Source organism: Mycteria americana, chromosome 4 (genome assembly GCF_035582795.1).
Source record: "Mycteria americana isolate JAX WOST 10 ecotype Jacksonville Zoo and Gardens chromosome 4, USCA_MyAme_1.0, whole genome shotgun sequence".
Classification (NCBI taxonomy): domain Eukaryota; kingdom Metazoa; phylum Chordata; class Aves; order Ciconiiformes; family Ciconiidae; genus Mycteria; species Mycteria americana.
Window position 1 is genome coordinate 51,272,512 of NC_134368.1, and position 17,486 is coordinate 51,289,997.

Genomic DNA, 17,486 nt, shown 5'->3' on the forward strand with positions numbered 1-17,486 from the left:
GATACTTTAAGAAAAGCTTCATATAACGTGATGTGAAGGATAAATTTTGAGACTTTGCAGCAGATGCTTCAGTATATTCATTTTTTGAACAAGTGATCATTCTTTTTCATTCTTCCCTGCCTCCCCCCCCCCCCCCCCCCGCTTTTGTGTATGTCTAGAGTGATGTATGAAAGAAGTGCAATCAGTTTTCCTGTAGAATATTCATTGTTATGTCAGTTTAGATAAAGAAACCAAAGGTCCTGGTTCTGATAAAGGGAGCAGGCATTGTGGAGGATTGCTCGATTCCTGCTGAGAATCCCATGCAAGCCAATAGGAGACTGGTGGAAGTGGATGAAGGAGAGATGCTGAGACAGGACCGTAGCTTGGGATGTCTTTTGTATCGCAAGCAGTACCACAACCCGTAGGGCAGAAGACCGTAGATAGCCGGGGGAGACCCCCCTAAATGGCTACGGGTATGCTCACAGGCAGGAGGGAGCAGTCACAAGCCAGTACTGCCTGTGCTCTCCAGAGGCAGGTAAAGCCAAGCACTCCTCTGCCTGGTTGCACTCAGCAGCAGAGCTGGCTCACCATCAGCTGGCTGGTGGGAACATGTCCGTGAGGTGCCCTCGGCTGGGATGGAGCCACTGCTGCTCCTGAAACAGCTAAAAGACTTGTGGGTTGAAAGGTAGCCCAGAACCTCCTGGCCTCTTTTGTTCAGTGTGTGACTTGAATGCTGTCCCGCTCCAGGCACACACAAATCCCTGCCTGCTCGCTCGGAGATGCCTGTGTTATTTGAGCTTTATTCCACTTGAACAGCAGCTCCCCTCCTCTGCTGAGTGGGGACTGTTCAGGTGAGTGATACTCACGCGATCGCTGTGTTGGGTCAGGAGTCACCCCGCAGGAGCGGGCCTTTGAGAAATACTGTAGCTACACTGAAGTTGCGTTTGAAGAGAGACACTGCTCAATGCAAGTAAAAGCGTCAGAGCAGAGCCCCTAATGAGGGAGAGACCATGGTTTATACACAGTAAGTGCACTTACTCTGCTAATAGTTTACAGCTCTTTGCCTGATCAAGTTTGTAGCAATTTTATTTCCCCGATACGCAGACCTAAAATACACTTTTGAAGCGTTTTCCTCAAGTGTTTATATTTAGAAAACCTCTCCTTGAAACCCAGAATAAAGCCTGCCAGGAAGAGTGAGTAGGTGTTTAACAACTTCAAACACACCACTTGAGGTTCTTTATCTTTCAGAAATGGTGACCCATGGGACCCTTTTCGTATTACTGCCGACTTAAAGTACCCAACTGCTTTCAGCATAGTGGGTACAGCAGCTTACAGATCCTCTGAACCTATTGAGTGGGTTGGTTTGGGTGCACAGAGGTGGGTTAGTTCCGCCTTTTGAGGGGCTGGTGGGTGAAGCTCAACGAAGCTGCGCCCTTAGCTGGAAATGAAACAAAGTTTGTGCTTTAAATTAACAGTGAGCGAGGTCTAGGATAAACGTGCAGATGTCAGAGGAGTTGCTCTGGTTGTCCACTCCTGCATGCTAAATTGTGTGTGGGATGGATGAATAGTTTGCATCTTTACTTATTCCATATTAGGTATGGCTGGGGTGGTGTTGGAGCTAATGTTTATCAGTCTTCAATGCTCTGAAACTTCCTGCTATCTGCACTGTTTTCTTCCAGCCATATGAATCTGGACTTTGCTTATGGACATTGCAGGGCAACACAGGAGCTGCTGTCCCCCGCCCCCAGGGGCTAGTTATTGTCACGCTGTCCCCTCAGGTGTTCTGATGTAACTGTCGGAGGAGTCACACTGGGACCAGGATCAGAGGTCCCATGGGGATTCAACTTCTTCCCCCTTCGTTTTTCCTTGACATGTGCGTTTGTGGGGATTTTGTGTGTGCTCGGGTTCATTTCTGTGCCTTATGGACAGGAGGAGGAGGTGGGAAAGAGGCAGGGACTGCATACAGTAGAGTAATTGCTGCAGCTCCTACCTCTTCAAATCGGAGAATTAAATTCGATTTGGTTATGTTAATTATTTGGATGGCTTGAGAGAAAAGGTGTCATTAACTGTGGAGCAGAGGAGCATATTAGTAACCTTATCACTTCTCTCTTTGCAAGACAGGACAGGAGACCAGAAATTGTTACCTGTGGGACAGGGAGGGGTTAGATCAGCGTAAGGTATGGGCAAAATCACCAGCTGCCCCAAGAACAACATCTTATTTAAATTACTGGTGTAGTAAATAAAAAAAATAAATGACTGGTGTAAAAATAAAAAAAAAGTGTATAACAAAGTTATGGAATTTGCAGTTCCTTTACACAGCTTCATGGAAAAAAAAAAATTCTACATCCACTCCCATTTCCATGTTTTTAAAGGGCTTAAATTATTGTAAGCTAAATGTGAATCAAACTCTCCTGGGGGTAGGAAATGTAGTGCTTTGCCGAAAGGTTGTTGATGGGTGACCTGTTAATGGAAAGCGGAGAAGAAAAACTGTCTGTTAACAGCTTGTTTTGCCTGTGAGCTCATAAATTTTCTAACAGAACCATGTTATCCTGGGTTCTAAATTACACGGATAGTTGCATATTTGAACTGCCTTGCTCTTGATATATTGATACTTCAACTTCACTAGGTTGGTTTCATGAAAGGTTTTTCTTCTTTGTTCTTTGCATTTTGATTTTAAAATCGTTTTCTATACCCTTTTGGTCCTCATGTTGCATGGAAAAGTTGAACTTTTGCCTACCTGATGACTCATATGATTTCTAGCCAAAAATACCTGCTGGTATCTGAAAGTGCTCATCAGATTCTGAGGCAAATTGCAATGGGTCAAAGGGCTCTTGCCAGCGGAAGAAAGAACTTAACTTGTTCCTTTTGGTTCTTACTGATACTTGAATATGCATACTTTATAGATTTCCTAATTTCCAGCTATAAAACTTAAGTAAATCTTGAATTCTGAGTATAGAAAGTTTTTGCTACTCCAGAAGATTTCAGATTCATGTTACCAGACTTCAGTCTCCTTCCTGTCTGATACTAAATATGATTAAAATAAACCCCTAAAGATTGTAGTTATTCACAGCAATGAAAGCAGGAGAATAAAGCTTCAAAAATGAACATCCAAAAGAAAGAAACTTGAGTTACAAGGAATTAAAAAAAGAGTCTGGGGTACATCTGGGAGGAACATGCAACTAAAAGGGTTTCTTAAAGATAAGGCTGTATTATGATGGGACATTTTAAAGGAAAATTGGAATCCTTTTCTGCTGAGAATGCACAGTGAAATATGACTGATAGAAATGTTTTCTAACGCAGCTTTGCTAGCTGTGTGGATAGGGGCCAAACCACATTTGAGCTGTTTCTGAAACCAGACAAATAAGCATTGTTTATCCTAGACTAGTTAAACTATTTCAGAAAACAGTCCGGTCAGAGCAACATTCATTTCTAGTCTTAATTAGTTTTCAGAATGACTGTAGAGGGAGGACATTTTTCATCCACGTCCTTTTTGACTGTCTCTTTATTCTCTCCTGCAAATCCCCCTGGTCTTCATCGCACTGGAGTAATTGCAGCCATCAGCAACTGCAATGGAAGTGCATGTGGAGCTAAACTGAGCCCTGGCAGAGTTGGTGTGCTGCACACCGGCTGCAGGCAGAAGGAGAGCAGTGTTAAAATGCTAATGCCCTCCCTGTACTAACATTCCTGCTGTTACACCGCTGATGAAGGCTGTGGTGGAAGGTTTCCGGAAAAGGCTTGATTAGTATACCTTTCTGGTGTAATTAATATTGTATTAGTTTGAACCAGATATAGTCTATTTATTTTCAGCCTTTAAAAAGACTATTTAGCACTTCCAGAGGCTTCTCACCAACAAGTATTCTTTACCTGTTGTGTTTAAAAAAAAAAAAAAGAAAAAAGAGCAAAAAAGTAATTTTCTGAAGTAATTGTGTGTTGTGTTTTTTTTTTTTAATCTCCTTTGTAGCTTTGCACAAATGGCAGGTTATTAATACCATGTTCTTCAAGTTAGCAACACTTTCTGAAAATGATAATCCCAAGTTAGTTTTGATTTTTACCTGCAAAGATAGTAAGGACTGCTATATCTGTTAAATAAGAGCTTCAGAAGAGAGGCATTAGTCTTACCAAGAAAACAGATGAGTTGGCAAAAGGAAACATTTTTCTGTCCTTGTGTATCAACAAATTTTTGGTCACGTTGTCTTCCTGTGTAACCCCACCCATCAAGTTATTACTGAAAAATGCAATCTCAACTGAAAGAGAAGATAAGTTGTTAAGTAATTGTTAAAAATATTTAGCAAAGGGGTTGTAGGTTTTTATTCGACTGTGTAAGTTTTATTTATTTACAAGAATGTTAAGTCATTAAATGTTTATAATCTGAGAATATGCACACCCACGTGGGCTCTTCTCCAAGTTTTCCCATCAAATGAGACAGAATGTGAACTTCCAACACAGAATCGAGAGAAAAAACGGTTTTAATAATTGGCTTTCTATCTTTGCAGAGTCTTGCAGCTAAGCTGTAACCTGGTTTTCATTAGAAGGGGTTGGGTATGTTTGTATACTCTAGGAGTTTTGGACAAGTTTCCGTGAGATAACAACCTGGGGAAAAATGCACTTGGCAAACCCTTAACAATTTATGGCGAATTTCTGCATGTTGTTACTTAGTTGTTTTCTCTTTGAGACATTAACCATGTTGTAATAATTTTTTTTTGTTCATTAAGCCAAGGACCCTTGTCATCCATAAGAGCAGCAATCAAGAGATGTAAGTCTACTTTTCCTATTTTTTGAGAACCATAATATTGTAAGATTGCTACATCTTAATTTTTAGTAACTGGTTAACTTTGTATGTGAAAACGAAGTAGCTAGCAGGCTTTTGGGGGGCTGTAATTTATCTCTCACTCTTTGTCTTTTTTGCTTCATGTTAGACTATCTTTTTGCTTTGCTGACAGACTGTTCCTTCTTGCCAGTTACTAACATTTTCTTACTGATGCACTAATGCATTTGTGCACAGATGTGATCCATCTCTGAAGAACTTGGGTTACACATGCCCAATTTTTAGTTCACTTGACAAAACAGAAGATTGTTCTATTTTAGTAGAAATCTGCAGCAACTGTTCATTGACGATACTGGGGACAGGATTAGACTCATGCACCGGGCTCATTTTGGAAAACAGAAAATTGTTTATAAATCTTGAATTAAAGTCCAAACTCTTCTTCCCTGATTTCATCATTTAACTCTTCTTTCCCTTTCCCTGCTCATGATATTTCCAGGCAGAGAATTTCTTTAGCTGCATCTTCCAAAGTATTTTATGCTGTTTCTTTCTTCCGCTTTTCATTTTTATTTCCTTTCTGTCCATGATTTCAATTTCATATTAATGAAACAACCCTCAGGATTCTGCTATGGGGAAAAATAAATTAGTGTATGTACTACGATTTGATTCTCCTGGACCTATTAGTCATGGGCTCATTAGTATGGATTACGTTGGAGGTAGTCAAAGGGGATCATGAAAGCTTTATTCAGAGCAAGTCTACATGATGCTGTAGTTAAAATGCAGCACTTTATCTGTGCTGTTGCTGCCATGGATAGGAAACTGGAAAACAGAGAGCACCAGATCACAGAGGGCCTTTTGTGGTGGAGTCAGAAATTGATTCAGGCTGCCGAAGCCCCAGTACCTTGTCTAACTGAGAAACTGTCTAAAAGATCATTAAGCAATTGATATCTATGTTTTTGAAAATACAGTAGCAAGTGATACTTCGTTCTGAGGCACAATCAAGTAAAAAAAAAAATCTAGTCAAGAAGCCCTGGCTCATATGTGATAAGGTTATACTTAATAATATTAATATGTAAATAACTATGATGAAATATAAGTACCGTGTGAATTATTCAGATGATAAGCTAGAAAAAAACTCCGTGCACATATCAAGGCATTGTATATGAAACCATAGTTCTTTGTATGCCAGTAACCATACCTGTGGATGGACCTAAATTAAAAATAGACCCTTAATAATTCCTAACTCCCCTTGCCATTAATCTGGACAAAGTATGGTATTCTCTGGAAAGGTGTGTTTCCCTAACAGAGTTAGAAAGCTATCTTTATTTCTTAATCACAGCTTCCGTGGGCTATTTATCTCTAGTTTTCAAGAAACATGATAGGTATGTGCAGAGTTTCAACTTCCCAATGTGTGGACAATGCCTTATATGACTTTGTATTGGTAAGTCTCTCCCTGTCCTGTGGCCAAAGAGGAAGAGGGTTTATTTTCCTTTCAGCCACCCTGACTACAGCTCTGGATGGAAAGACGGTGTCATTTTGTTCCAATTGTTTGACAGCTCAGTAAAATTCAGAAAAGTGAGCCCAACGTGCTTGAAGAAAGCAAGCATGTGAACATGAGATGTGCTTGGGAGTAATTTTTTAATGTCAACTCTTCAAAAGTTGCCCCTGGATTTTTAATGATGGTCTCAGGCCGGGACACACCACTAAATCCAGCTCCCACTGAAATCGGTGAAACTATTTCCATTGACGCCAGCACAGCAACATGCACAAGAGTGCCAAAGAAAGTAAAAAGAGGCAAGCTAAATGCTGCAGTAGTGAGACAAAGGGGAATGATGTTTTTGGTCGCTTCTCCACTCTTCCAGAATAGGGTGGCGTTAAGGAGCAGGGCTACAGAAACAAGTCTGCTGCCCTAAAATGTTGGAAGAACCTGCAAGCTTGTTCCATTCTCATTCTGTCCTAAGCAAATACGGGGCTGAATGAAGGGTGTATAACAGCTTGTATGCACTCTGAGGCTGTGGCTTCCCATTTGGCAGTTTTGCAGCCATTTTTGGCTGTGGGTTTTGTTTGTTTTTAATTTTTGTTTTGTTTTGCTTGGGGGCTTCCTAGGTTCTTTTGGCTCCCACTTTTTCCCAACTAGATCAATTCTGTGACCTCATTCTCTCCCCATCTGCACAAACATTTTGGCTGGCATAATGCAGAGGATGGTGCAGAGGTAGGAACATACAGCCCAAGGAAAGGTGTAGGAAGGAGTGAAGTGCCTTCATAAATCATTATTGTCAAATTTGAGTGAAACTACAGGCTTGCTCTAAGGGTGTAGTTATGCAGATTTTATTTGGTAGCAATGCCAGCCTCTGTGGTGCCCAGCAGTTTGGTCAGCTGTGGAAAGGGTATTTGACCTCACTGGGGGTGGGAAGAGGAATCCCTGTCACCCCCTAGGTTATTTTTGATCAGTTCCCTCACTGAAGTTGCACAAATAAGAACTGGAGCTGGGAAGCAGAGGCAGGAAACAGAGACTACTGTTGGGGGTGGCACGTTCCTTCCCCTGTGCTGCTGGTGGTCTGAGCCCAAGGTGAGCAGGTTCAGGGAGATAAAATGGACAAAAACTGTACAGAAAGTGCTTATTTTTTTATTTAACACTCTGAACTCACTGTGGGGTCATATGAATGCTAATGTTGGTTCAAGAGGGGACAAAAGTCCACGTTTGGAAGGGGAATTGGGCATCACCATCTCTTTTAGCTGCATTCAAGCATTAAATCAGCCCAGCTCTAATGTCAGACAACCTAACATTTCCCTGAGGAGCCTGGAAACAGAAGTAGAAGAAAAGGAGCAAGACCTCCCCCTTGTGCCGAGAAATAGTTCAGGAGAAGAGCTTCAACCCTCTTACTTCAGAGGTGCATGAAAATTTCCAATTAGTTTGAACTTCCACTTGTACAGAAATAGTCTCATCAGATCTTGGGTGAAATCAGACTTTTTTTTCTGGTTTTGGCTTGAGGATTACCTGATCCTTTTAGTGTTCCCTGAAGAAGGGCCTCTGCAGCCATGTAACACCTTTGGTATTGCAAAGACCGCAAGCGTGGCCTCTTGCATGGGCCCATTCTGTCAGCTCTTCTGGTGTATTACTTTGTAGGTAAGGGAGAGATTGTTTGCCCACTCTTGAGGCTCTCCTTGAGATACTATAATGAGTAACCTTTATTCCTAGACAGCTATATAGTGAGAATAATAACTTCTCAGTCTAATAGTCTACATATTTCATAGGATTGATGGTAGAAATGTCTTGCCTCGTGTTAGAAAAGCATTGAAAGAAGCTGTGGTTTTAGATATTAGCACACATCCTTGTTGTAGAAAGTAATATTATTGATTTAAAACCTATTAATAATAGTTAATATGAATTAACTGAAATACTTAATTGGCAGGATCGTGTTTACTCACAGCTGCGGGAAGGGACAATAGATAAAAATAATCAGAAAAATTTGGAGCTTGATTTCCCACAAGGCTTGGGCTGTTTGAGGCTATGGTTCCAATCTTTAATGCAGAATGAAACTTGCTTTTAAAACACTCTGCAATGGTAAAACCGTTCAGTATTTCATACAGACTTGCTAATGGAAACATACGAATATTATTATGCAGTGTGTATCTTGTGGAAGTGCTCAGTGCTCACAGCAGGATGGTATCTCTGAGCAGATCCCTGAATGAACTTCATAGTTGCCTCTATATTGCCTTAAAAGATTGCCTGAAAGACTGTAAATTCTAGCACAGCTCTCTTCCAAAGACTGAAAAATGCATGTCAGACTTCTGTTGCCACCAGCTTGTCTGTAGCATCGCAGTTTATGGGTTTGTGGTATAATGGTGCTTGTACTTATACAGGCATCTTGATCTCATAGCTTAAAATGCCCCCTGCGCCATAATCTGTGTTTCAAATACAAATGACGTACGAAGTGCACTTGAAAAGTAGGACCCAGAGAAGAAACACTAGAGGAAAAACATTTGAAACATAAGCGTACAGCACAAACTGAGTACCCTTTACCACTGCATGTTCAAAAATAATTGGATAAAGCCCACTAAATAGTGCTTGTAAGAAACATGTACAAAAAAATGAATCTATAAGTCACTGATCTGTCCTCTATTTACAGTTTTACCATTAATCCTTTACTTGCTTAAATTCTGCTATACTAGGTTAAACACATTTAGATGCCTCATTGACACTAGCAGAAATAAATAGTGGCAATCTTATGAGTTGATTTGACATTTTTTTCTTTCCCCTGAGACCAATAAAGTTGTAAGATGAAAAAGTACAGATTTTATGCACTGAGTTTTTCCTGTCTCACCCCTTTGTTAACTGCTTTGCTTACCTTTTACTTAACTACCACTAAGCATATACTTCTGGAAATATCAACAGTTCTCACCCTGACCATTTCTTAGTGTGGAAGTTGAGGAGCCAACTGTCTTCAGTTGTCAGTATGTAAACCAGCACTGAAATACATTTCCATTGACTCCCCTGATGGAAGAGAGGTTTTTTAAATCTTAAAGCTGTCATAATTTGAAATCTGGGGGAAAAATTAATAGCATGCTTTTTCAAGGCAATCCACAAAGGGAGTGAAGAATAGACTTACAGGATCAAAAGACCACAAGGCCAGAAAAATGGCTGGGGGTTTTTTTCTTTTGTTTTTAAATCAGGTGTGTGCTATATTTTAAAAATTCATGTCTTCTTTCATACACTTCTTAATTTAAATTCATTTCTTTGAAATGGTAAAGGAATAAAAGCTGTGCAAGTCTGGGGGCAAGGATTATTTAGAAAGTTTATATTTTCTTTTCCCTAGCATTTGTGGAACTCCAAGGAATATGTGAGAGCAGAAGATGCAGTAGCTTTCACCTCTGCTCCTACTGTGGATTTAAGAGCTTCCAGAACAAAAGATGTTGGTTGTAACAAAAGTGTGGTTGTAACAAAAAATGTGATGGCAAAAAGAGGGGGGCAGTTGTTGGAAAGAGGGAAGAACTTTGTCAAGGTCCTTAAAAAATAAATGTTTATATTAAATGTTTATGTACATGGAAGTAGCTTGATTCCATAAATGCCTGGGAGATTGTCTTGTTTTGTTTTGTTTTCAAACAGAATGAGCACATTCTGAAAACATATATGATGGCTTGGGTATTAGCACTTTTGAAGAGACATATTTATATCTACTAGTAAAGTTATTTTTATCTAAATATTTTAAATGTGTTGTTTTCAAGTGAGTTTACTTGTTTACTTGAAATTTGGAGTTTGATGGATTACATAGATGTGTCACTGGAGTTTTTTTGCCTCTGTTAAGAAAGGAAAAAGGTCTTTCAGACCTTTTTTAGGTTTTCCTTACTTGTTTTAATAACTTTAATAATTAGAAGTACATTTAGAGTCTCACAGGAGAAAACAGCATATAGAATTTATCTAGAAATGAAGAAAGAATCAGAGAATTTGACAGGTTTATCAATTCAGTTTTACATCCCTCATTAATTAGCTTTAATTTCTAATGCTCTTATCATTGTAACTCCGCTATACCCCAAGCAGTTGTATTGAATACATTTACCAAATGAACACTTTCTTCCATCCTCTTTGCAAAAGTAATCTTGGAATTGGTGGGTTTGGGTCAGTTTGTTTTTTTTTTTTTTTTTTTCTTTTATGAATGTATTAGATCAATGCTATGTTAAGATCTCTGAAGAAGAAAGTGAAGGTGAGGTGTAGGGGATTTTTATTTACTTTTTTTGGCCAAACAATTTTTACAGAACTGGTTTAGGAGATGTGCAGTCATGCCCAAAACCAAACACCCAAAGAGGTGTGCCTCTTACTGGAATCAACCTGCCTGCCCTTACCTCTTTGGTAGGTGGGAGTATAAATTATGGGATCCCAGCGTCTCTGCATCTGTATCAACTCCTCAGTGTAACCCATTCTTTTTGGAAGGGAAAAAGTGCAGACCCAAATAAACCATGATTTTAAACTAAATAAACCATTCAAAGAGATTGACTTCCCTCTCCTCATTCCTACAGTGACTCTTTGTTGAGCCATACAGTGGACATTTCCATATTCAGTTATATTCTTCGTGGTTAATTTATTGCAATGGAAACTTCTAAACAGCCATTGTTAAAATCAGCATGAGACTAGAAATAAAATCTGCTTTTATTTTAGTTTTTTAAGACACTATATTGTGACTAGACATTACAGTTGTCCTCTTACAACACTGGCACGTGCGCTATCCTTGCGTGACTAACCCATTTGATCATGGTTTCTGGCACTCTGAAGCCTTGGTTTGTTCTCCTTCACCTTCTCTTCCTCTTCTGTAACCCCTTCTTTTTTTCCTCTAGCACTCATGAATAGTGCACATCAAAAATGCCCTGTGGAAGAGGTATGTCTGACACAACACTATGTAACTCTTGAATCAAGTATGCTTTGCCAATTTCAGCTAATGATTCTGTGATGGCACAGGAAAAGCATAATTGTCAGCTTTTGCACAATAAGACTCTACCACTTCCTAAATTGCACTTGATATGCAAAAATTTGTCCCTCGGATAATTTCCTTTTCTCTCTAAAGAAATCGAAATGAAAATATGTGGCCATTGAAAAAATTATTTGAATATAAATATGGCAAAAATAGAAAAATGAAGAGGTCAGGATTCACTTATTTTATGTAACTTAAAACATAGTTTGAAAAAAAAAAAAAAGAAATGTTGCTGACTTAATCCACAAGTGATTAAACTTTAGGAAATTTCTAGCTGGGAACATTTAATTTTTTCTTTTTACATAAAGGAGGGTGAAATAGCTTCTTAGATTTTGTGCCTTAATACTTTTTCCTTCTCTAAAACAAACAAAAAGAGACATTAAAAAAAGATTAAAGAACACATCTCAGAAATGAGCCATCAAAAGCAAAGCCAGACTTGTTTAACACTTCTTTTTGTTTTATTCATGGATTGTTTTAACGAAAGAAAAAGAAAAAAGTTTCAACTCTAGCGTCACCACAATGCAGAATGCAGGAACGTGTGGCAAGGAAGAAGAAAGGGGACAGGACCATCTCTCTTGGTGGTAACTTGGACATGGAGTGACTTAAACTGATTATGAAACTACACCCTAAACCTTTTAAAAACTTCTCCTCATATTTAATACAAATAATTTTTTTTTAAACTTGGCCACTCTTAAAATCTGGAATTTATGATCAGATGCTGTATGTTCTCCATTTCATTGATAGGGGATTGGTAAGGGCTCTGCTATTATCCTCATCTTATTGCTGTGACAGTATATTTTAACCTCTTCAAAACTTTTGTTTCTTGTCTTTAAATAGCTTCTCGGACCTCTAGCCACAGTGAACAGCAGAGGGATAGAAGGTATGATGCTGTTATTTATATTGCACTTACGTGTTACTGTAAAACTTGTTAGATTGTGTCACAGTATTACTTTTTATGGCTTTCTCCTCTAGTTTATCTTTTTTCCTTCTCTCTTATCCTTGGTGTGTTTAAAAATAAATTAGACTTGGAATAAAATAAAAATACTGTGATTCTTAAGCACAGGGTAGTTTAAGAGTTTGAGTTTTCTGATCAACTTTTGTATATGTACTCAAGAAAAGAATGCAACCAACCATCAAACCTCTGCAGAACTGTTTTACTTTCCTGACGTCTATTTACAGGATCACTTCACAATGAAAATAAGCACACTTTCAGGCCTCCTTCCAGTTTCTCAAAGGGTGTTGAGAAAGGAGGTCACCAACCTGGATAGCTGGTGAACTGAGTCTGCCATTATTTCAGGTGTGAAGGAACTGTAGCCCTCTTTTTTTTAATTCTTTTTACAATAGTTTTAGCAGTTACGCTTCTGCAGGTTTTTTCTGTCAGCAGACAGAGGCTTCTGTAGCAGATGCTTCATCTACTCACAAAACTCACTTCTCAAAGTATATTTTGATACTCTAGATTGATCAGTGGTACTCTGGGGGCCATGATCTGGGAACGTGGGCCATCACTGCAGCTAATGCTCTAAAGCAGTTGTTAGAGTGATAAAGCAGGGGTAGTAACTATGGGTCCTTATCTGTCACGGAAGTCCCTGTTGTACTAGATGCTGTAAGCAAATAGGCCCTGTCCCAAAGGCCTCGTGAGGCTTGCTCTGCCCCACTTTAGCACAGTGGGAGGTTTCCCTAGGGGTCTGAGGATAGACAAGCCTTTAGGTAGCCAGCCAGAAGCAGTTCTAACTATCCTACTGTTTTCACATTGTAGCAGGCTAAGGGCAAACACATGATTAGTTCTCATTATCCTGTGAAGACTAAGACTTCTTCCATCTAATTGAGTTACACTTGTGTTTAAGTACTTTAAGCATGTAAATTATTTCACTGAAGCCAATAAACCTACTTTTTGGCTTAGGCATTTAATTAGGTGCTTTGAATGGAAGCCTAAGCGCTTGTTAGAAAGGTCAGGTAAGTTACTTTGAAATCATTGAAAAACATCTTTGGTTAAATCAAAAAGACCTGAGTTATTTTGATTTCCCATGCCGAGAAAACCTTGGTCTTTTATACTTAAAAGAATTATTTTAAAATGTTTTAGGTAATTATTCTCCTTTGCCTTCATTTCCAGGCGTCCTGAAATTACAATAGTTGCTGCTGAACCCCTCCGGCCATCCTCCTGGTTTCCAGGTGCAAGCCCTGTCACTCCTCAGGGATTAGGATTCCCTTCTGCTTCATCTCATGCTCAGTGGAGGAGAAATGAGCATATTCCAGCTGAGGTGAGCATGAATGTACATGAGTTGTGTTTGATTTACAAAGGTAAAAAGCACGTTAAGTTAGAGAGGAACAGAGTTTTTGCTTGCTTAGACTTTCATCCCATTGAATAAAAGACTATGACAGTGTTCTTTCCCTCTGCATATGTTAATTTAGTATTTTAAAATTTATATACTGCCTTTTTTTTTTTAAAAGGATCACATCTGGATGTACATTAATATTTGTGTGTCTGTTTTGTAGCTTCCACCATCATATGAGCAGGTGATAAAAGAAATCAATCAAGTGCAAGTCAATACAACAAATAACAATAATGCTGCTGCTCCTAGACTTACCACTACTTCTGCAACACAAACTGACTTTCCGGAGGAACTAATCAGCCATTTGCCAGGAAGTAATGTAAAAACTAGTGTGCATACACACTGGGAATCTGCAGGCTATCCAGGTGAGGGTGTTTTGGATTTCTCATTGATGAAAACCTTACTCCGTCTCCTGAAGATGTTCTTTGTTATTTATCTGTGCAGCTTTTAATATGAGTAACAGTTAAATTTCTGTGAATGATTACTGCTGTAAATTTCTGTAAAAATCATCTCTTCTGAAGACCTACCATTGCATTCACAGTCAGACTATAATTAAATCTTGAAATTTTTGATCGATTCAGCTGTAATGGCAATTGCTTTGGGGCCAGAGGAGCTCAGATGTCCAATCAGAATAGCAGCAGGGTTACACGTTCAGACTGAAAAGTGTGCAAACCAAGCTGGGGAAGTTACTGTGCTATTCTTTGGTCTAGATGTTACTTGCATGCCCCTCACACTGCAAGCTAACAAGTAGTTTTGAACTCACAACATGTAGATACCATACATTTCAGCAATCTTCAGCTTCTTCCTAGAGTTCGTATATTTTTTCATTCATCTTTTTAGAAAGAGAACTGCAGTTTCACAAGCAGCAGTAAGTTCTGAATAAAACCATGATGTTTACCATCCTGATGGCTGATAAAAATTAACATAAATAAAGTGTTCTGGAATAGATAACTGAAACCTTTTCTTTTCTGTTAGCAGGGCAGAGTCCTCCTAAACCGCCTAGGCCTTCTGCATCTCTCCTGAATAGGTCTCCTTCAGAAAATGAGAATCCCTTAATAGTCTTTGAAAGTTCTGAAGGTCAGAGGTGCCAAGAAAATCCCAATGCTGTGATATGTCCTGTGCCAAAGCCAAGATCAAGAAGCAATCTCAGACCTGTGGTCAAAAATACTGAAAGTAAGATAGACAATGGAGAAGTGAACCTGTCTACCACAAAAAGGCAGCAACCTCCAATTCAGCAGTCACCTCTCTTAGAGGATAGCTTGCTAGACAATCACTTGGCGACGGACAGCATGAATACAGAAAAGAGCCAAAATAGTATTGTTTCAAGGATCAAAGTTTTTGAATCCCAAGGAACTAATGATACCTCAGGATTATCAAAAAAGCCAGAAATTGCCCCTCGTTCATTCACCCCAAGAACTGTTACTGCAAAGAAGCCAGTAGTTGCTCCAAAGCCAGGGGTAAGCAGATTTTCAGGAGACTGGGATGCATGGACAGAAAGCAAATCAACACCTTCCAAGGAATTGCAGCCTCAACCTGAAGTAGTTGGGAGCAGTGTTGTAACCAAACCTGAACTGCCAAAGAAGCCAAAACCTGGCCTTGTCAAAAGTAGTAGTAGTGATTTTCTTGATGCAAGGAGTGGATCAGTTGCAGAGAACAGCGATGGACAAAAGAAATTTCCTGTTCCTGCTCCAAGGCCTCTTGTTCCTAAAAAGTCACGTTACGCAGAAAATCCTGCCCTTTCTTTGGCCTCACTAAAACCGATTGCTGCTCCCCCACGGGCTTCTGTATCTGCCCAAGAAAAAGTTTTCAAGTCTCTGGGGGAATTGTCACCTGCAGCCAACTCCTCAGCACCTGCTTTGCAAAATAAACTAGATGTGGAAGGAGATCTGATCAGTTTTGATGATGACATTTTGCCCCTAAGTCCAGCTTGTGTAGTTAAAGATAGCATCAGTTCTGAAGCAGCAGCAGGTAAGAAGAAATTTTTTTAAACTGTCACTGTGGTTACTCTTTGCAGGTGTATGATCCTGTGTGAGTTATGTCTACCTGTCTTGACGTGGTTTATGTGTATATATGAAATTCTTGGTTTTCTATTATGTCAAGATCACTATGAAATTACTTGGATTTTGAGACTCGGGAGGTTTCAAGGCTATATAAATCTCAGAACTTGCCTGCTGGATTTATTACGTGATTACTAAAATAATGATAAAAGACTTCATGTTATATGTTAGATGTCACCTCCAGAATGTATCACAATTCTCTCTGGGGAACTGGGGACATCTTATCTCTCGCCATCTAATCTGACTAATTTATTTGAGTGCCTGAAGTTCTGTAGTGGAAATCTAGTCATCTAGAGAAGCAGCAATATTTGTTGCATTTAGGGAAACTTGTGATCAAACATACTGCGATACTCTGTCCGTCTCATCAGTGCCTACTTATTTTCTCTTTCCTATCATTGTGTCTTGTCTTGTCATGTGACTATATGCTTGTTACACAACTTCAATTTTTTCTAATAAGTGAAAATAATTATTTCATATGGACAAATTAATTACTACAACTACATCCCTTTCATAAACCTTGTTTGATTCCATTAAGCACTTGGGGTCAATTTTTTAATGCTGTTTTAGGTGGTTTAAGACACAGGTGGGTGTTGAGCTGCCATTAAATTTTATAGCAATAGGTTTTTACCTCGTAATATTCAAGTATGTCCTGATTTAGCTTACCAGCCCCATTGCAATCCAGGGAGAGTTCTGCTTTAAAACAGATGGTGTGTCATACAAAATCCTTGTTTAAGGGACTAACTATGATTTTTAATCTTTTTTTTTTAACCTCATTTATCATTAAACATTTCAGCTTTCTGAAAAGAGAAGCATGGATACTGTGTAGTTGTCACAGTAAATCGATATTAATGATTGTTAACAAATGTGATTTCTTCAGAGTTTGTGGATTATATTGTTAGATGAAGTTCCGATTTGTTATTGTTTCTCCTCTGTATTGGCATAAAAACCCCAAGGAAGATGTAGAAAGTCCCTTAAAGCCCTAAACTGTTATCATCAGTATGTACGGATATACAGATCTCAGGGGAGCTTATGAAAGTAGTGAAATAAGGCAACAGAAGATCCTGCAGGAGAGGTAATTAGTTCAACATGGATACAAGTCCATTTTTTCTTGGACTGACAGATTCCAGGAACACTGCAGAAGCTGTACCAAGCCTGGAAGGAGGCAGGAGTACAGGGTGACTGGAGAGGCGTTTTGTACTTCTGTCAAGGAAGTGTATGACTGACAGTGTCTAGCTGGGACCAGAGTCATAATCATCGTGTCTGGAGACTGGAGTTGTAGAACAGCCACTGTGCATGTGATGGTTTTAGAAGAAAGTTAGAAGCATAAGGGATGACTCTTGTTTTCTGTACATTTAGGGTAAAACTTGTAGTTTCAGTCATTTTATTTTGATTAATAGATGCAACAAACAGAAGGAAAATGTAACTGTTGAGTAGTAGGCAAGAAAACAGAATACTTACATTTTGGAAGTGCGTAAAAAGGAAAATGATGTTTTGGCTATGTACACTAAAAGACTGCCTTTCCCCCAACCTGGAAAAATTAAATAACATTAATTCTTCTGTTAAATCAGAGGTTGAGTGATCCCAAATGAAAATCACCTGGAAAAACGGATTTCATGATGAAGTGGTAAGAATGTCAGTCTTCGTCTTTCTGGTTGCTGTCCTAGGTGTTATTCTTGATTTAATTAAGAAGAAAATACTTTCCATTCTCATGGTTAACAGAAGAATTATTCAGATAATAGTTTCCTGACTTCTTGAGTCACCTGTCCATGATTTTATTCATTCAATAAAATGGCATCTTTGCTGCAACCCCTTCTTACCTACTAAAGACACAAGGTCTGAGAGCATTATCACTTTATTACACTGTAAAATTAGGATTCATTCCAGATTTTTGCAG

General features: G+C 39.0%; 1 protein-coding gene across 4 annotated transcripts in view; it reads left to right on the top strand.

Moving 5' to 3' along the window:
- Positions 1 to 17,486, top strand: part of SH3D19 (SH3 domain containing 19) — an 86,553-nt gene that overhangs the window by 37,273 nt on the left and 31,794 nt on the right. For 2 of the 4 annotated variants that reach the window (XM_075500508.1, XM_075500506.1), the window contains exons 3-7: positions 4,692 to 4,732; positions 12,043 to 12,085; positions 13,316 to 13,463; positions 13,699 to 13,900; positions 14,511 to 15,503. In XM_075500508.1, the coding sequence (XP_075356623.1) occupies positions 4,692 to 4,732; positions 12,043 to 12,085; positions 13,316 to 13,463; positions 13,699 to 13,900; positions 14,511 to 15,503 (1,427 nt within the window). Of the gene's footprint in view, positions 1 to 4,691; positions 4,733 to 11,071; positions 11,113 to 12,042; positions 12,086 to 13,315; positions 13,464 to 13,698; positions 13,901 to 14,510; positions 15,504 to 17,486 lie in introns of all 4 variants that reach the window. The other 2 variants (XM_075500509.1, XM_075500507.1) reach the window with 2 other exon arrangements.